The sequence below is a fragment of the Ctenocephalides felis genome, unplaced genomic scaffold, assembly GCF_003426905.1.
Source record: "Ctenocephalides felis isolate EL2017-DRISC unplaced genomic scaffold, ASM342690v1 CF-g0.4_SCAFFOLD_01886, whole genome shotgun sequence".
Lineage (NCBI taxonomy): Eukaryota > Metazoa > Arthropoda > Insecta > Siphonaptera > Pulicidae > Ctenocephalides > Ctenocephalides felis.
The window spans coordinates 29299473-29321354 of record NW_020538040.1 but is presented as its reverse complement, the minus strand read 5'-3'; the positions used below and the strand labels follow the sequence as shown (position 1 = coordinate 29321354).

General features: G+C 29.3%; 1 protein-coding gene across 1 annotated transcript in view; it reads left to right on the top strand.

Moving 5' to 3' along the window:
• The window catches only part of LOC113374837 (protein lethal(2) giant larvae-like), a 28490-nt gene extending 10041 nt beyond the window's left edge, over positions 1-18449 (top strand). Inside the window, exons 3-20 of the mRNA XM_026614802.1 lie at positions 9925-10102; positions 10177-10423; positions 10779-10966; positions 11037-11302; positions 11420-11653; positions 12167-12453; positions 12516-12627; positions 12712-12816; positions 12891-13050; positions 13211-13483; positions 13607-13812; positions 13882-14024; positions 14167-14331; positions 14399-14492; positions 14614-15067; positions 16626-16778; positions 17235-17281; positions 18261-18449. Coding sequence (XP_026470587.1) covers positions 9925-10102; positions 10177-10423; positions 10779-10966; positions 11037-11302; positions 11420-11653; positions 12167-12453; positions 12516-12627; positions 12712-12816; positions 12891-13050; positions 13211-13483; positions 13607-13812; positions 13882-14024; positions 14167-14331; positions 14399-14492; positions 14614-15067; positions 16626-16778; positions 17235-17281; positions 18261-18449 — 3501 coding nt within the window. The remainder of the gene's footprint in view (positions 1-9924; positions 10103-10176; positions 10424-10778; positions 10967-11036; positions 11303-11419; positions 11654-12166; positions 12454-12515; positions 12628-12711; positions 12817-12890; positions 13051-13210; positions 13484-13606; positions 13813-13881; positions 14025-14166; positions 14332-14398; positions 14493-14613; positions 15068-16625; positions 16779-17234; positions 17282-18260) is intronic.
• The last annotated feature ends 3433 nt before the right edge of the window (positions 18450-21882 follow it).

Genomic DNA, 21882 nt, shown 5'->3' with positions numbered 1-21882 from the left:
AAGATACATGTAAATATGATTGTTTTGGTAATTATAATGTTTGCTTAGTATTCACAAAACACATTCTCAAAGTAATTATTTGTTGTCACGGGCGTAGAAAAAGTTTCTCTAAGGGGACAATCTGTAATGAAAACCATCAAGAAAAATTTTAGTCATCGTTCACCGGTGGTCTCCCCATGCTTGTGGCGGAACTTTTATTAAACATCGATAACTTATTTTTCAAATGCCTTTCAATCTTATCGTAAGAAATACGAGAGTTCAGTCATAACATTCATGGCAAAAAATTTGTCAGCAATTTGATATTATTATGTAATAATTCAGACAACGTAACATGGAATTTAATACGCGAGAAATGTTTGCATATTGTTTTAAAATGCGAAATATATTTAGATATGTATGTTTATAACTTACATTCTCAAATGGATAAACATTTATTTTGAACCGACTTCTTGGAGTTGCATCTGTTCATGCTTAGATTCTCAGACGACATATGTAATTAAAATTTAATTTATTGTTGAAATAATTGTTTTAGTTGTTATAATTATATTCAATTTAAGATGTTGTTTAATACGTCATTTAAGCGATTGAGTAAGGGGAAGAATTTTTGTTATACATTGATTCTCTGAACATGATAATTTATGGGCCTAGTTTGATCCAACTGAGCTACATCTCCAACGGCTCGAAAAAAGGCCCTTTACTGCTGCAGTGATTCCGGCTTTCTACGTGGATGAAATCTAATAAAAAAAAATTCTCCTTAAACTAGATAATATTGTCTGTAAAATGACCTACGATAAAAAAAAATCAAAAAATTAACAAAATGGCGGCGTTCTTAAAAAAAAGTCGAATTTTACCCAAAATTTTTGTCGTTTTTGGACTGCCAAAATTCGATTTTTGATCAGATCAAAAAATCGATAGTTCATTTTACGGAGAACTATATATAGAACATGTAAAAAAAAAATTATAGTGATCGGATCATTTGTTTTTTGAGTAATCGCTGCAGCAAATTCGGAAAATGCTGTCTCGAGAAAAACGCGTTAGATAAAATGATCGTTATACTATATAATACTATATATATACTCTTTAAATGGCTGTCACTCAAAAACTATTTAAGATATCGATTTAAAATTTTGGTATGTTATTTTTAAAGGTATAACCTATCGAAATATGGAAAAATTGAAAATTCGTTTTTTTGAAAATTTCACACTAGGTGTGCCCCTTAATTTAATATCCAGTTGTGAAGCTCTCTCAAATGCTATTTGTCTAGTTATATTACTGTTTTTTAGCAAAAGTCATAATATTCTGTAACAACTTTTAAGCATCATTCAATTCGGACTTGCGCTTATTCAAATACAAGTTTAGTGATTCGGTTATCGCAGAAAACTTGCTTTTGATTATCTGTTTGGTCTACTCTACTGGTTTGATATTGACGTGCGTGGGCCACCAGTCGTAACCACTGTGGTGCGAAGAGTTCATTGACTGAATGTTAGTCTTTTCTGGAAGGGCGTAAGATCGATCCTTCTGAGGTCTGCAAGTGTCTTGTCATCAGGAAGTAATTGAACAATAGAGATACAAGTAATACTTTTTGTAAGTAATTGCGTGTGTTATTGTATTAGCTAACTAGTGAGGCGCATGGCATTGTGCCTTAAGGCAAATTGCTGGAACTTTCCGTACCAATTTTTTTTAAAGATTAAGATTTTTCAAAAAAAATTTACTCTGAAAAAATTAGATTTTTGAGAAACTATAAATTTTTGACAAAAATTTACTTTTTTTTGAAAAAAAAGACTTTTTGTAGAAAAATTTATTTTGAAATATTTTGGAAATTCAGAACTATTTTTCAAAGCAATCGTACTGCTTTAACTGCATAGAGACAAAATATTGAAGCGCCGCGTCGCCGTCTAACGGATAAACATTGTTACGGAACCCCTAGGAATGTAAACAAAATTTATACTTATTGTTAAAATCTCTATAAAATATCTGATAATTTGATGTACATATGTCTAATGATCATTTTTGGCCGCCAAATGGCTTTTTTTTTTATTTTTTTTACTAGATCTCTGCAACCGCTAGACCTGCCTTCATGAAAATTTAATCAGTTCATTTTGTTATAACAAGTAAAATGTTTTTGAATTATTCAAATCGGACGCTCCGTTCTCTTAAAAACTGAGTTACCGTTTTTGGCACTTTTTGCCCCATATCTTCGGAACGGCTAAACCTGTCTTGGCCAAAAACTAATCAACACGTCTCCTTATCAATACAAATCGAATGTTTTTTTGAATTATTCGAATCGCTTCATCCGTGTTCCCGGAATTGTCGACGAAAATTTGTATCCACACACACACACACACACTCACATCCATTTTTTCTAAGGTATGCCAAAATATTCAGAAACCTTTGAAACATAAAGATATATAAAAAATTGGAATCCAACATTTGATGTTTTTTATTTATAATTTAATATTAATATTCTCGTGAATTTTGTTCTTATATCGCAATTATCGACGAACAACTTCGTCGCTTAAATAAATGGTTTATACGGTCTTCATGTTTTTCATGCGTATAATTATTTATATGTAAATGTATTTGTATGAATATATACATACATATATATGTATATATATACATATATATATATATATATATATATATATAAAATTGATAGATGAAGAATGTGCTAGCAATCAACATACCAACTCAATTACTGGCAATTGGAAGCAATATATACGGGACATAAACATACAGATTGAGATCTTTCAAATTTATTTTCTGAAATGAAATAAGAATTTAAAAAATCAAGTGCTTGACGGCATTTTAAAAGTTTTCGAGCACATGGCTTCATATTTGAACTGCATGGGATGCAATTCATGTTGCATGATTAGTGAACTTGGTACTACAAAGTATAATGTATCTACCTTTCTATCTGTCAACGACACAAACTAAATATGCTATATACTTGAAACTGCAAACATATATTTGCTACATCTCCGAAAACATAAAACAACAAATGTACTTTGTCCACGAAACTGGGAACGCTTACCTTATTTTTTTGGAAACACCTCGTTTATGTATATATACACCGACGAATATACATATATATATATATATATATATATATATATATATATATATATATATATAAATGGTTATTCTTACGTGATATGTGTATGTATATCGTCTATCTGGCTAGTTTGGTGATTTCTTATGTCACAGATCCCATTGCCCTTGATATAAAACACCGATGAAATCATCTATATTCACATTGTTGTGGCGAAAATTTGATTGAATATTATTGAAAGGAAATTGAAATGGAATATTAAAAAGTCTATATTGGTATAGAGAGCCAGGTCTGGTTTGCGGTTGACCATGAATTTTTCAGCATCATGATCACGTTAAGACAAAAATAGTGCTGTCTTAACAAGCAAGTGATGCGAGGTTTTCAATCAATTTTATTGTAATAGCCCAGGAAGTAGTCATCTAGTTCTGTTTGAAATTATTTCAATTCAATCCGATTCAATTCATCGCCATTTGCTTTGATTCGTTGAACTTACATCTTTTAAGGTGACTGATAATTGTATTTCAATCTAGAGAAATTATGAAATCAGCTTTAAGGAGATGAATTTTTGCATTGCTTACCTTTTTGCGATAATTTTAGAATCTAATTGTAAGTGTAAGAGGCATTTTGCGTCAAGGATTGTCTCAGGCTCATAATATTTTACAATATTTGCTTAGACCAGGAACTCTATAAAAAGTTCGATGGTAAAAAAGTTGTAATAAACATTAGGAATAGTCTGGCCGATTGTTACCAAAAATGCAATGCCTTGATTCCCAACTGATATCTGATATCTTTTGAACGGTTTTTAAATTTCCAAAATCGGTTCAAATTTTTTTGCGCAATCTTGGTCAGTTTTTTTGCGGTCAGTCGCTGCAACGCTAATCGTTAGAGTTCCATCCAATGATTTTTAATTTTTTTTTTAAATCGGATTAGCCATTTTTAAGAAAACGTCGACGAAAGGTCAATTTTTGGATCACATACACACTACGTTTTTATTTCCAATTTTAGTCTCAAATGATTCAGAATGACATTAGACGTCGAGAAAACATAAAATTAGCCTTTGGAAAGTTAATTTATAATTGTGTATAGAGAATTCGGGTTTTGTTCAATTATATCTAGATATGCGCTCTTCTATATATTAGCTCTACTACTAACTTTTAACAATTTTCGTGAATTTTGTAAACTTTTGTTTTGAAGAATTTGTTAGTTAATGGTATTAGTTAGTTTCTAGATTTTGTTATTGTGTTTTCATGAGTTTTACTGTAACTATAGAAGCTCTTATAAATAACTAAAAAAAATCTTTTGGAGCAATTTTTTGCGAAAATTCGTAATTAATCATCCGGCGCTCCTAAATTGCCCTATAGTCGTGTATGTATTGCCCTATGTATGTCGTATATAACATCAAAAAGCTAATAAATAAAATTACCCAAAATAGTAAAGCTTTTGACTAATATATGTGGGACTTAAGCTTTTTTATCTAAAACAATGTTTTATGTTTTTTTAAATATGTTTGTTTAAAATTTATTTGTGTATTATAGGTCACGCAATGGAACGTGGAAAGTTTCGGATCTGGTACTTCTGTCTATTTAGAAATATATTTATGCTTTCATATTCTTATTATACATGATGCTTTATCAAAACGGATGTACATGTAAAGACACACCTCTATATACTTTCTGACATCCGATTAGGCATACTTGATTTTAAATGAAATTTAATTTCTGTGAATCACATGCTTTTGTATGTGGAGGGCCGTGTCATATCTACCTGTTCTTTCGTGAGGATTTGTTCTGATAACTTATCTACTTAACGTTATCTCAAATATTTTGTCTGTGTGTACTGATCGATTTACAAGGAATTCAACAACGGTATGATGAATCATGTTTTAATAATATTTCTAATTGTTTTTGTACTCATCCATTGTTGTAATTAGAAGTAAAGGTATACATTTATTATCAACTTCTTTTACAATATAATAGTGTTGTCGAAATATTGAGCACTTGCTTATAAAAGAAAATTGTTATAACAGTTCCGAAGTCTTGTACAATAGATAATTCTTTAACAATAATAATGATGTTGACAACATAGCAACAATTACTCACAAACATAATTGTCATAACCATTCCGAAGTCTTATACAATTGATTATTCTTGAACAATAAAATGATGTTGTAAACATAGGAATTACTTAAAAACAAATTTGTCATATACAACTTGAAGTATAACTCGTTTTATGCAGTTGATAATCTATTTATTTTGAAATATATAACTTTAAATTAACTAATGTATTCACTGGATGTAATTACCTGGAATACAAAACACAGCTACCGAAAATATTCAAATACAACAATGATGCTTGTATATTATGTGTTAAACATTTATCAATTTTCCCATACAAATTGCATAAACAAATACTTCTTAATTGTTATTATCAATAGATTGTTATGAATATTATAAATTAATTTGCTGTGCTTATAAAACAAAATACTCTATTTTTCATAATATCACTGTAATTATGGAATTTGTTTTATATTTATAAATTTTCATATGAAAATGTTTTAGTTTCATGTTATAATAAACATATTTATTAATATGTGAATGGTTCGAAATAATTACAAAAAATAGAGTTAATTTCAACACTGGTTTGATGATTTTATTCTATTTTTTTGTTATATTAGTTTTTAATAATATTAAAGGGGTTTTCTAGTGTAGAGCGATGAATTTCAGGTCATTTTTAAAGTGTCGTAAAAGATAGCGATGAATGTTTTTACTATCCATTTTTTACCACTTGTTTATTAATATTATTAAAATACAAAACAAAAATTAAAAAATTAAAAAATTGAAAATTATAAAAACTGGCAGCTGATGAAGTGGGTGGTCTCAAAAACTTGGCACCTCAGTCTTGACATGATTTCAGCCCTCCTAGCCATCTGAAATAAAAGAAATAAAAAGATTATGAATCTACAATGATGTCACAATCGGCCGAAATAGCGATGAGTAAAAAATGTTTTTTTTACAAATTGGCGACTGTTTGAAAAAAAAGTGTTTTTTTATGTTTTTTTTTTTTGTTTCTCGAATTTTTTAAAAATTGGAATTTGGCGATAATTCTAGTTCGGGCTATAGATAGGTCTATAAACAAGACTCTCTGAACATTTCAAGTGAATCGGTCGAGTAGAACTTGAGAAATCGTGTCAACAGTACTGAAAAAGTCTGTTCTGATTGTGAGAAAAACGCATTTTAAGTTTTGCGTGGAGCCAGACCAGTATGAAGACCGAGTCAGTAAAATGCCTATATCTCCGAAAATAATTCAAATGTTCAAAAACCTTCTCGTACCCATATTCTTAGATAGTTAAACTTTGAAAATATTAAATAAAAAAAATCGATTTTTATGAATTTCTACACTAGAATACCCTCTTAATAATATTGAAGTACTGTTAGTATCATCTATACTAAAATCGACTATTATTGAAACAAATTGCGAAAATCTCTATGTATGATAATATAAAATTTGTAGTTCAGAGGGCTAAACGTACTTTTGAATAGTTTAATTTCATTTATTTATTATTCATTGAATTTTTTTTTAATAATGAATTATCATTTTTTATTCTATGATTTTTTCAACTATCGTAAGAGGACAACAAATAAAATTTAAGGAATAAAAATTCACATTAAAAATACAAACTCATCTGATCATTGACTCTTTTTTTTTCTCATAGAAATCTATACCATAAGTACATTTAGCTACAATTGTAGACAATTTAATATGATGGCGTGTGAAGAATAACTATCCTATTATAGCATCTTCTGTTATTATTGTATAATTTTTTTAAATGTCATGTAATAAATTACTACAACTTCTTTTCATCGATAGCAATAATCGATGTAACTATTTGTAATTGGCATAATTTACAATAATCTACTCATAAATATGTTTATGATGTGCATGTCATCAATACATGTTTTTTTAACACCTTTTATTTTTCCTTAAATTTGTGATCAGTCGAGTTGTTGCAAGCCACAAGTTGTTCAAGTAGGACTGATAACATATTTCTGCGTTATCAATGAGTTATAATGTTGATTTAAGATTACGCACCTTGCGATACAAACGCGCCTTTAATTTTATTATCAATTTACTATGTAGGGCATAAATCTACTACGTTGCGTTGATTGTTGTAATTTCTTGGTCTAATTCAAATTAATGATTATCCTTCTAAGGTTTATTTTAGGTTACAATCCAAATTCATTTAGGTGCAATGTGAAGAAACACTGATGATCTCACACGAAGAACTTAATTTTCTAAAACAACCCTATTTTAAAACAGTTTCACTGTCAATTGGTCTGCGATACTCTATATTTGCCATAAAAGCTTATAAAAGTACACGAACAAATCTCATCTTTGAATATATGGTGCGCTTTAATTTATGAAATGTACTATAAGGGGATATTAATTTCCTTGAATTTGCTGCAAACATATTTAGTGAGAATTTGTTTTTGTACTTTTCCCATGCGAACTTGGTCACATTAGCACCTTGTTTTATATCATGTCCAATAAAGCTTATCACCTGCAAAGCAAATATCGTATCATATTCTTGTTATTATTAAATACGTATGAGCAGTCGTATTATTTTCATAATATATTTTAAGAGTAAGTGTTAATTTTCATGACGCGATTCAAGTGGTTTTATTGCTTTGGGTAATGCATTCAAATGTTATGGTAGATCGCGACTATCGAAACGCTTTCATATAGCCGCGATTATTTATGTAATATTACCGTGTTTATTATTTGATTCATTATTATTATCGGCTCCTACTTAAGTCTTTTTGGCCACATACTTTTATTTATTTTTTCTGATCAATTATATTTTTTATGCTATTATGCTATTGATATATAATATCAATTACATTTGAGCTGGTTATGAAGTTGATATCAATTCTCATTTCAAGTAAAAGATTTGAATTATATCAAGTGAAAATATCCTTACGAGGGCATTGCTGCAATATATATATATATATATATATATATATATATATATGCAGAGGTTTATCAAATGTAATCTCAACAAAAAATAACTGGTCAAACACTGGGTGTTGTCTTCTATAAAAGCTGTGTTCACTAATTATGCAATAGTGCATATAACGAATAGCTCACATGCTCAATTATTTAACTTTTTATGCAATTGTCTTTTTGTGTGTAAAAAGAATTCGAACCCAAGTTCCCTATCATGTTATCTAAGTATGCAACTATTTTTCGGTTTTTAAATATTTTCTGCAAAACTGTATGTAGCACATCAGTTTATTCGTGGGCAATAATTGATCAAGTAAAGAATCATGATAAAATAATAAAATATTTAAAAATACAAGATCTATCCCATAGCAGTTGAAAATCGCAGAAAAATTCGATATAATCTGTTTCGCATTTTTGCATTTCAATATTCATCAATTCATGCAATATTTTATTTGTTTTTTTGCGAGAAGTTGGAATAAAAATTAACCACTCTCGTGGATATTCTTTCTTAATATTCAGTTAATCGAATGGTTAAAAATGTCGCCCATTACTTAATCAGGAAAGTTTCTTCTTTCTATTTTCTTCAGTCAATTTTAGTTACGTCGTTCCCAATTGAAATGCCATTTTCTATGAAATGAATATCAAACCTGGAATATTTTATTGAAATCTCTAAGCTATAACCATTAATCCCTGAAGGGGAGCTTTCCTCGTTTATATTTACTTTTCTAGATCATCTGAACTTTTTTCAAACTTAAAGAATGTATGTATGGATTTGATATCTTTCTTTTTGAAATTTGATTAAGACGATAATTAGATATATTTAAATTTAAGAAAATATTTATAGTTGTATGTTTTTTTTCATAAGTGCTTTGATTTTTATGCATATTAGTGCAATTTATTGAAAAAACTTTTTTTCACATTCGCATTGGTATGTGAACGACACTGAGTCATCTTGTCTCTATCTTGCAAAATAATCTCAACTGCGATATAAATTCTTGCGGTTATCGCTGGAAATCAATAACTAATATACAAATTCAATTGGTTTACGGAACGATCGTAATTAAATTCGAAATGGATGATAGACGAATATCATTAAGGAAAAGAATGTGTATCTAACGAATACCGTAAACGTATGATTAATTATTACATCATAGCACTACGCTTTTCAATTAAGACTGGAAAAAACAGGCACTTGCCTTTGCTTACTAGCGAAGAAATTTTGTTGAAGTCATAATATTAAGAAACTTGATTGATTTTTATGTAAAAATTGTGCAGTAGATAAAAATTAAAGAACTTAGAAATTTTAATGAAATGCAGATTGCTATCATGAATCAAAAACTAATTATTCCAACATTTGCGGTAGTATTTTTGTATTGTGATTTGGATTCAAAGTTGCACTTTATTATAGCATACAGACTCTCCAAAATTCGTTCCTATTTCGACGTGTTATTTTTCTATATTTTTATTCTAGATATATTAGAGTTCAGGATTAATATAATCCGTATATAATTTGCAACAAAAATACCTAGTATAATTCGAATATAATGGAATCTGAAAATTATTGGGTTGTCATTTCTCTTGCCTCCTATATGTATACATGCCAAAATGTTTTCTGTATTTCATATATTTAGTCTCTATTTTTTATCCTCTACGTATGAATTTGACCATATAAACTTATATAATTGTTTCAAAATGTGCGCACACTCGTGACCTACTGTTAATCTAATTATTCTCACAATACTTTATTATCCCTAGGAAAAGAAATAAGCTAATTTTAAAAAAAATCTATAGTTTATCAGTCGGATGCTTATTTAAAAGTAATGTGTATAAGTTTAAAAAGTATGTGCATTTATCAATTTTTTTTATTATAGACTGTGCAACACGGCTTTCCAAATAAACCATCAGCTCTAGCATGGGATCCAGAATTACGATTGATGGCTTTGGGAACTATGTCTGGAGCCGTCAAAGTTTTTGGCCGACCAGGAGTAGAATTCTATGGACAACATTCAAATCCAGATTGCTTAGTGCTAAGAATTGTTTTTATACCAGGTTGTTAAAATATTTTTTTAATAATATGAATATTTTATATCTTAATATTAAAATTTGTATGTTTTGTTCATCAGGTGCTGGTCGCTTAGTATCACTGTGCGCTGACAATTCGTTGCATTTGTGGGAGATAAACGAATCTTCCCTAGTCGAAGTGCGAACACTTTTCTTAGAAGGCAAATTGAAACGTATTTCTGCTATGTGCGTTGAAAGCACCGGCGCCAAATTGCTCTTGGGCACCGAAGGTGGAAATATATATCCCTTAGATTTAGTCACGTTCACAACGACGGATGATATCATATATCAGGACGTAGTTATGCAACAGTAAGTTAAATTGACTAATATATTACTTGAAATATAATATTCTTAAGAGAATTGAAAGTTAATATTGCAATAAATTGTTTTATTATATAATTTTGACCAAATTTTCTGAAGTCGATTACATTGACACCATGCATAGCAGATTTATTATTTGTTTTATCTAAACAAGTTTTTATTTATTGCACAGTTGACTTAAATAAATTTTTTATTTAATATTTTTTTAATTATTCTAATGAATTAGTTTTATTCCATAATTGCATTAATTTGAAAATTTTATGACTTAATTATATTCATTATATTCAACATTATTTCCATTAAATCGTGGTATTTTATTCAACATGTCTTGATTCATCTACAGCGTTCCAGAATCTTACAAGTTGACACCAGGAGCAGTGGAAGCTATTAGTGAACGTCCTGGTCATCCGGATCAATTATTAATTGGTTATTCTCGAGGATTAGCAGTATTATGGAATAAAACTAAAAGTGCCGCAGCTGGTTCCTTTGTTTCATCACAACAATTGGAAGACGTATCATGGAACTCAGATGGTTAGTTAAGACGGCGGATATTACACACTTAAAAACGTTATTATTTTGCATTCATGTAATAATATTGCAGGAAAAAAATTTACATCTGCTCACAACGATGGCAGTTATTGCGAATGGGATGTAGTAGATGTTACAATAAAAGCACCAGTTACTCCATATGGCCCTTATCCTTGTAAAACTATTCCCAGGATTATTAGAGGTATGAGAAACGATAATGCACTTATTGTCTTCTCTGGTGGGATGCCAAGAGCCAGTCATGGTGAAAAGCACACAGTTTCAGTAGTAGACTTTGGCAAAGGCGAGGATAAACCTGTGGCATTTGATTTCACCAGTAAGGTAAGTCAATGATTTATTGTGTGTAATATTATAGATTTAATATTTATTTATCCAACTTATTACTAATTTTTATTTATTTATTTATTATCGTCTTCAATGCAAAATTGTCATTTTCAGGTTATAGACTTCTTTCTGGTCGATGCATCAGGACACACTCCTCAAGCACTGATCGTTTTGTGCGAAGAGGAATTAGTAGCCATAGAATTAAATTCTGATAATTGGTGTCAATTGCCGCCACCTTACTTGGTGTCATTGCACGCCGCTGCCGTAACATTTTCACAACACGTTTCAAATGTACCACAATGGCTTTGGGATGATATTATCAACGCTGGTAAATCACAAATGGAAAAGGTCAGTTTAAAAAATATTTTGTTATGACTATTTATATTTTTTCATTTAACAATCAAGCCAACTTTCAAATTAATTATGCAATTTATTTCTTCAAACGCTTACAATATTTGGATCAGAGATTTAAGGTATATATATATATATAAAGACACAAAGAAGTTATATTCTATAGTTGAACCGAAAAAATGTTGATGTAATTCTAAATGTATATATAAATATTATATATACATAAATGTGTGTGTATTTGTATGTTTATTTAAGTGTGAATATATGTATATAATATATTATTTATCTGCCAATTTGAGCCAAATGTGTGTCAAGCTGATTGCCTACATTTGTCATCTGCTATCTGACCTAAAGATATACTTAATTTTAGATTTAGAGACAAAATATTACAATTATATTTAAGATAAGTTTAGTGTTTTAATATTAGAGTAAGGTTCAATTAATTGCCTGTGAATTTAAGTTCTACCTTTCTCTTTTTACCTAATGCAAACATGTTTTAATAATGTTCAGGTTTATTCTGATATGCAATGGCCCATATCTGGTGGTGTTATTAATCCACCCGCTGATGGCGATGGTGCTCCACGCGAGTTACTCTTAACCGGGCACGAAGATGGTTCTGTCAGATTCTGGGACGCGTCGGGTGTTGCTCTTAGCCCTATGTATAAATTTAGTACCGCTGGTATTTTTAGCACTTTAGTTGACGATCTCGATGATGGCCCGCCTCCAGATGACGGCGAAGAGGAATGGCCTGTTCTCAAACGCGCCGGTGTATTTGACCCCTATTCCGATGATCCTAGGTAATTCATTATAGTTTTAAAGCTTTTAAATTGTTTTATTGCAATGTTTATTTTTTTTTCAGATTAGCTATCAAGAAAGTTTGCTTGTGTCCAATGTCTGGCATATTGGCAGTCGCTGGAACTGCTGGACATGTAGTTATGGCCAAAATCAATGGTGAAGCAACTGAACTAAAAGTACTGTTATTCCAATGAACTTTTTATAAAGTAAAACGTTTTTCAATATATTTTTTCAAATGTATATTTGTTCTTTTGTTACAGGTCACAACTATGAATATTGTGTCAGACCGCGATGGTTTTGTCTGGAAAGGTTATGATGAATTGACTGTTAAAAGTACAACTCCGCCCACTGCGCCAGGATTTCAGGTTAATTCAAATCCTATCAGAATATTAAATTAATTAAATGTATATTTATTGAATATTTTTTATTGTATGTTTAGATAAGTGGAGTCTTGCAATTGCATCCTCCTGCTGCTGTTACCTGTTTGGCCCTACAAGCTGATTGGGGTTTGGTATCTGTTGGAACCGCTCATGGAATGGCTCTCTATGATTATTGCAGACACAAACCGGTTACAGTGAAATGCACATTAAACCCTCTTGGTAATTGTATGTTTTGAATCTTTTAAATGTATTGTATGTGAAATCATTTTAATGATAGGTATAATTTATTTTGTTTTAATTAATTTTGTAACAGATAAAACTTTGGCATCACATTTATATTTTTTTTATCATAGGTATGTTCTCAAATTTCATGTTTTAGACTTGAGCGGTGCGGGTGATACTCCAATTTCTCGTCGTAAATCGTTCAAAAAATCTCTGCGAGAATCATTTCGACGATTACGTAAAGGCAGATCAACACGACGCGCAGGTAACAAACGTGATGAAACGCAACCGGCAGCGCCTGCTAACACTGGCCCGCAGACTCCCGCGGAAACGAGACCCGTGGAAAGACAAATTGAAGCTAGGCCTGTTGATGATTCCTTAGGCAGTATGGTTAGATGCCTATATTTTGCTAGAACGTTTATTGCTAATTGTAAGTTTTTTTTATATATCTGATATACAATCGACATTTTTATGATCTCTGGTTTTTGTTTAACTATATTATCGATGTGGTTCTCTTGAGTAAATTAATGCAGATATATATTTTATTTCATAGTGCAAACAAGTAGTGCCACTTTATGGGCTGGTACAAATAATGGCACAGTGTACGTATTTACAATAAATGTGCCCTCTGGTCAGAAAAGAGAGCAGGATGATGTTACATGCCAGCTGGCTAAAGAAATTCAATTAAAACACCGCGCGCCGGTCATAGCAATCGCAGTTCTAGATGGAGCAAGTCAACCATTACCAGAGCCCTTAGAGGTATTTGAATTTAATTTATAACAATACCAACAATTACACACTATCACTTTTGAATTTTATTTTGAATAGGTAGAAAAAGGTGTGGCGCCAATTCCTGATTCAACACAACCACATAGAGTATTAATTGCCTCTGAAGAACAATTTAAAATATTTTCTCTTCCCAATCTTAAACCTTTCTGCAAGTATAAACTTACTGCTCACGAAGGTGCTAGGTAGGATATATACATATATACATATATTACTATATAGAATTTTTTTTAAATCAGAAAAAAAATCTTACATAATATTAACATAAAACGTTGAGTATTAGAATATTGGATATATTGTTAATTGATTGCACTTCTTGCTTTACAGAGTTAGACGTACTGGTTTTGCAACTTTCTCTTGCAATTTAGAATCCGGTGAATATCATGAAACTGGATTATTATGTTTGACAAATCTTGGTGACTTGCTGGTGTTGAGTGTGCCAGAACTCAGAAGACAATTAAATGCTGCAGCTATTAGAAGAGAAGATATTAAGTATGTTTTCTCTTGCATTTAATAAAATATCATAAATAACAAATTATCATGAATATATTAATTGCAGTGGTATATCTAGTTTGACATTTACACGAGCTGGTGAGGCTTTGTATTTACATTCATCTTCAGAATTACAAAGAATAACGGTTTCAGCTACGAAGGTAATTTAATGTAGTATTTTATTTTTATATTTACTTATCATATTGTGTATACCCAAATTTGTTATATTGTGATTTTATCTCTATAAATTAAAATTCAAATAAGATTTTTTTACACATTTAGGTTACATCAGCATGTTGTCATTTAAATCTTTCTCCTTCTGCACGTCCTGAATTACAACCTGCACAAACAGAACTTGATCAGGCCGATTCTGCAGCCGATGACAATGAAGAATGTGAAGAAACCCAAGGTGACAGCTCGATAGAGATTTTATCCAATGATGCATCAAAGGCCACACAAAAAATTATTGTCACTTCCGTACAAACTGTTAAGGAACATACAACTAACTTAACCAGTTCTACATCAAATACCACACAGCAAGTTAAAGAAAATGGTGAAAGGCTTGTAAATGGTGTTTTGGATTCTCCAAATAAGACAGAAACTTCTGGAAGCCAGGACTTGGATGTTACTATTACGAGCAGTGTGGGTGATATTACTATAGATTCCGTTAAAGATCACTTGAATTCAACTTTCATGAACATGACAACCCTTAGTGGCGGGGGCGATGATGTTAGCGGTAAGTGTTTTTTCAAAGCATAACTATATATATATAACTTGGACGCATATTTAAGCCTATTATATTTGTTTTATTAATAATCAAAATGAAATGATTTCATATTGATTTATGGAATATTTTAATAAATCTTTTACTTGTATGGAAGATAAAGAGAATATTTGAAAATATGCATGCATGTAGATAAATTTGCAATAATTTATGCACGGCTGACTTTCCTCATTCATACAAAGATTTTCTGTGTAGAATTTTCTATTGTGCATTCAAAATATATGCAGAAGTATAAAATATTTTTAAAAGTTTTTATAACACTAGCTGTACCCGTTCACGCTTTGCCGTGATTAAGTTTAAAATAAAAAGTTGAACAAAGATGTGTATTTGCTACATTTAGTTTAACGTTACTACTATCTGTTCAACAATTTACCTATTCAACAATTTGTCTATGAATTTACCTAGAAACTTGTTAATCAATCTACCATTTTACCGACTTACCAATTTACCTGTCAACCTATTTACCTTTCAACCAGTTTCACATGTCTACCAATTCACCTGACAACCTGTTTATCCGTCCTATTATTTGTCTAACTACCAGTTGTCCTGTCTACCATTTTACATATACTCCAATTTACCTGACCACCAGCTATCCAACATATTACCTTTTCACCAATTTACTTGTCTACCAATTCACCTGTTTATTAATTTACCTGTCTACCAATTTACCTATAGACCTATTTATTAATACACCATTTTACCTGTCAACCAATTTACCTGTTTTCCAATTTAACTGTCATACCGTTCTAAATGTCTACCAATTAACCTGTTCAATAATTTACCTGTTGAACAATTGACTGGTTTAACAATTTGTCTACAAATTTACCTATAAACCTGTTTATCAATCTACCATTTTACCGGCCTACAAATTTACCTGTCAATTAACCTGTCAACCTGTTTATTTGTCCTCATATTCGTCTATCTACCAGTTCTTCTCTCTACCATTTTACATATCCTTCAATTTACCTGTCCACCAGTTTACCTCTAATTCATCTTATGTATTTACGCATTATAAATAAATTAAAGCTCAAATTGATTCTACGTTTTAGTTAGAAAATGTTTGTATGTGAAAAAGAAAAGGGGCGTTTTTAGGGTTTTCCCGGTAACTATTTGATTTTTTCTTGCCGTAAGAACCATCCTTGAACATCAACGAACATTTTAAAAAAAGAATTGTCCAAATTGGTCCAGGCGTAGTTGAGTTATGCGCTTACCAACACATTTTGCGATCCATTTTTATATATAAGATGTAGGGTAAGATACACTAAAAATTGGTTATTTCACAAATCTTATGATATAGACTTGGCATTGTCTTCTACAGTTGATTTGATTTTATTAGTTTGAAAAAAATATTTCATGAATAAGGGTTAAAATATGTGTCAAAATATACATTATGAAGTATTAAAGAGTGTTAATTAAATTGTAATTGAAGTGAAGCTTTCAATTGCTTCTGAAGTTTATGGAAAAATATTTATTTTTATTCTTTCAATATTAATTAATTATGTTTTTACAGGCCGTCTTACATTTTCTAATATGCCTCAAGCAGTGGTCTGTAGTGTGATTGTAAAAACAACCACAACCACCATCAATAATTCATCAGGAAATTCTTTAACAACGACTGAAGTAGTAAATTCTACAAATTCTGGGATAACTAGTACACTTGAAAGTAAGTAATAATTCAAATTCAGTAAAATTTATTTATACTGTTAATGTATATTTTACTTCACTACAGATTTCTTTGGTTTAAAATGGTTATATTACAATGCTATTGATTGATATATACATAGCTCGAACCAGTTTTTTGAATTGAATTAATTATAAAATTAAACGAATTTTAAAATTTACCATATTATATTCGATCACTAAATAACATAAATACTATGTTATATATTAAACTATATTTATTGCTGTAGTTTGATATTGATCTTAATTAGCTATATGTATAGTGCGCTTTTGGTCTCCACGGTGTAAAACTGTCCTATTGTGTTTGTTATATTTGTTTGTAATAATACTTTGAGTTTTCATACAAAATTGAAACATTTTAGAAAATGCTATATGTTTGTATAAAGCACTGCTAGTAATAGAAACTATATATAAAAATTGTTTGTCGCTTATTTTGTAGCTGTAGAAACACGTGTAACCGGAGCTCCCAGCACTCGCATTGTTGAGGTTAGACAAAAATGAAAAGAAATATAACGATATAGCGCTTTTTTATTACTAATTTTACTAATACTCTGCTTATTAAAAACTGGGATTACGGTTTTATGTATTACGTACTTTAATATTACTAATATTGTGTTGTGAATTTAACTTTACACTCTCAATATTGTTCTGTACACATAGAACCAAATACTAAATTTGCAGTCATAAAAATGTTCATATTATATTTGCCATGATATTTATTATATCAACTTATTAATATAATTCAAATATATTAATTGTAAATAATTTGTGTATTTATACAAATGTACTCATCAATATTTAATAGGAATTTTCTGAGAACATCAATTTACTTTTATTTAAAAAATAATTAACAAAAAACATTTAATTTTTAATTATTAGTGCACAGAAAGCATTGTGCTATTTACATGTTTAAGAAGTAAATTGTAAATCATCAAACTTCTATTTCTAAACCTATAAATTTCCTCATCTGTGATACTGTTGCATGTTAACATTACGTAACCAATAATTGGATATGCCAATTTCTTTTCTTCAAAATTATAATATTATAAATGATAATGAATCTTTCTTTATTGAAGTAATTAAATATTTCTTTCTGAAAAGTTGTCAGTCAATTCTAATTATTACAATTTTTTTTTTTTTTTTAATTTAAAATATATTTTGATGTTTAAATATATTTATTTCTTTGGTAGTTTTCCAAAAAATATTGAATCAAACTTTCCTGGCTGTGGAGTTTTTAATAAATTCATTAATTTTCAGAGCTGTGGAGTTGATGTAGAAATAATTACAAAGCAAATTAATAAAACTTGTCTTTGTTATAAAGTTTGAAATCCAATTAACTATATTTAGATTTTTTCTTCAATGAAAGCTTCATGGCTCTGCAAATTTTAATGATGTTTTGTAAAACCTTACTAATATATAATGCATTTATATTTTATTTTTAAATAACATTTATTTAAATTTTTAGACTAGCTTATTCACATCAAGAGCTAATCCTCGTGCGCCGTTAGCTTGCGTTGAAGAAATGGAATCAGAAGGGATTCTACAAATGAAACGTGAAGGAATAAAACATAATCAAAGTATTAATAATAATATTTCACAAGTTCGATCAAACTTAATGAATTTTTCTATGAAAACAAAGCATTCCGAGAGCTGAATGCTGCATTTAACAAATTTTTGATACATTTTTTACAAACTAAGAAATTTATACAAATTCATGAATTCAAAATATCACTTATTTTACTAGTGTTAAGGAGATGTTTGAAAGTTCGATGCTTGAACATATATGACTGATTTAAAATGATTATTTTTTCATTTAACTTCATTTTTCATGAGATAGCATCGATTTAAATTATAGCATTTTATTTGAATTGAATTACAGTTGAGTAATTACATTATATATATTATATATATCAAAAAGATTGCCATATTATTAAGGATTTAATTTAAGAATTTTCATTTTTTATCACAAAATTATTAAAACTAATTTTACTGATTAAAGTTTATATTTCTAAATAAGCTGCTACTGTGAAATATCATAAGATTTGCTATGCATTTTAGTATTTTAAATATTTGTTAATGTATAAATTTCTAAAATATTTTTTATAATTAACATAAAATTATATGTGGCCTTGTAGTTGTAGATTTTTATAACTAAAGCAGATGTGTACATGAAACACTGCTTGTAGTTAATTTATATGGATTTTAAGATTTATTCATGTTAATTTTCAGTATTTTTACACACACTACATTATGTAGTGTAATTTACAAATTTAATTGAATGTTAATCATCTCTATTATCATTATTCATAAAAGAGCTATCATAAAATGGAAGGCAGCTGTTACTTTTTTTTAATTGGTGAAGGAAAAAATTTAGTTAAAATTTATTCTATCCTATTTTCAGAACTTTAGGATGCTTTTAGTCACAAAGTAATGTATAATGAGAACATTATTTATATTTTTATCTTAATGGTATTCACAAATATCTGTATTTGAGTAAAATCCATTACAGAGAAAGCTCTAAACACATTACTTTATGATGATCCAAAAAGAATAATCTGTTCCTAAGTTTTAAAGTTTTATTTAATATTCACATTATTTACTTACATTTCAATTCATTGATTTTTTTTCTGATTTTAAGATAGTTGTAAAGATAAACTTTGTGAATATAAAATTTGCAAAAAAAAAATATAAAATGATTGATACAACACAAAATATTTCATATTTATACATTAAATTGTAACATCACTTCAGAATTTATAATTCATGTATGCCTATCATAAATAAAAAGAGAAGAAAAATATCTTTTGGTTCAAGTTTCTTTTTCTTGTTTCAATAAATTTTAATACTGAGCTTGCTTGAATTGAAGCTTATTAACAATTATTTCTTTTTAAACAATTGTCTTAACTTCTTTATATCTTCTTCATCCATTAGAGCTGGATGGTCTGGTAATTCAAAGTCTTTTACTTTAGGTTTTTTTGCTGGTAAGCTCTTTCTTGTCTTAATTGGAATCTTTTTTGTTTACTACCAGCACAGCACTTGTTATGAATATTTGAAATTTTTGTTGTGTTATTACTTTCTTCATTTTCTTCATTTTCGTTGGAACTGGAAAGAGTTTCTGCCTCAGTGTTAGTAATATCTGAAGCTTTATTTGAATTTTTGTAATTGTAAGATTTAGTCTCAGACACGAAGATATTCTTATTAGCTGAATGTAGGGTTACAGCTTCTAACAATCCACTTTTATGCTCTGATGGATTGTATTCATTCAATATCGGTACTCCTATAACAATAAAAACAATACATTATCTGATTTTAGATGCATTGAAATAATAAAAGTTGTTCCAAATATTTTTTTCTCAGTGTTTTCTAAATGTGTATATATACATTTTTATTTATTTATTATAGATCAATAACCTTCTAAAACTGAACGAATGAATGCTGTTGCCTCTGCATTTAATGTACTATTTAAACCCTGACTAAAGTGAAAAGGCTGCAATAACTCTGAAACAGCTAATGCTTGAACTATCATTATATTATCTGTAACAAAATTAAAGTTATAACAAATAGAACTGAGTGAAATAAATCCATTTCAAAAGATTCATTTACTTCCTGGAATGATAACAAATCTTCCATACACAAATGAATTTTTATCCTGTGTATCATAATATTGTTTACATAATAGACATTCTTCATTAGTTCCGAGGCTGTAGCATAATGCTCGAAATCTATTTGAATTTTCAGTTAACTTATCAAAGTTAATATTGACAGAATTGTTGCTGTAATTGTATATGGGACTCCTATTACTGATATGTCGGACAAAGCTGAAAAGATTAAAACATGCAGTTTGGTAGATATACACTGTAAACTTATAAGTTTATCAATAATTTGTTAACATTGATCAATTAAATAGTTCACCTCCTTGTGGAAGTCGGTTTATAACTTCTAATGTATGCAAAGGCACTGTCACATTTGAAGCAGTTCTACTTGAGCCTCCTAATTGTACAGACATTGCATCTGTCTTAAACATAAACATTAATTAACACCATCATCATGAAACTGATCTATTTATAAAGATCTTCCATTAAATGATAAATTCATACAAAAATTATAACATTTTTATGTGAATGAATGAATATAGCTGATATGGATATTTATTTATTCACCTGTAATTGAAATACATGGCCATAAGGCATTATGCATGGGTTCAAAACGCATTCTTGCAGATTACATTCCAGACTAAAATTTCCAAAAGTGTTGGGAAACTTAAGAACTAAATCTGTCTTAAAACTATAATCTCTCAGCCATTCTTTAAGTAAACTTCAATGGGACAATTAATAATCTGCATTAAACATAAAAAATTATATAATTTAGTAGTGAGCATAAAGATTGAATTAATAGAACCAACCTGAATAAAATCTGCAGATGTAATAGCATTACTCTGAATATTATCTCGACTGCGCAATGATTTTATGAAAATATTATTAATTTTGGTCAGGTTAGATTTTCAATTACAGATGTAAATACATTCAAAGTGTAATAAGCATCTTTCATTGTTATAAAGGTAATTTGTATTGAATTAGGGCATTTGACATTGCTGTTCTTTGCACGAGCAGGCAACCCATTAAAATCATTAATTATGCATTGCACTGATAGTTCTAGATTGTTTTTAAATTCGGATAGCGGTTGAGGACTATCCAATGTTATGGTTTTAACTGACAATAACCCATTTTAATCGATGAGAAATTAGTCTTTACAAAGTCTAATCTATGAATTATATAAAAATCTTTAGCTATTGCATATATACCACATGCAGGAATTCTAACAGAACCTTTTAAAGTTTCAGATAATTTTAATATGTTGATGACATCCTGAAAATAAATTATCATAAACCATGTTTTCTATTTAGTTATTTTATGGGATTTACACATACATTAATGATATTACTGATAGACTCTGATGGAATTGTTGGATATAAGTCGATCAACAGGCAATGTCCGGGTTGCGTAGAAAATACTTCTCTTCTCGTAGAATTCATATAGAATTAGATAAAGGTTTATTATATTGCATTTACAATGATCTCATTTAAAATG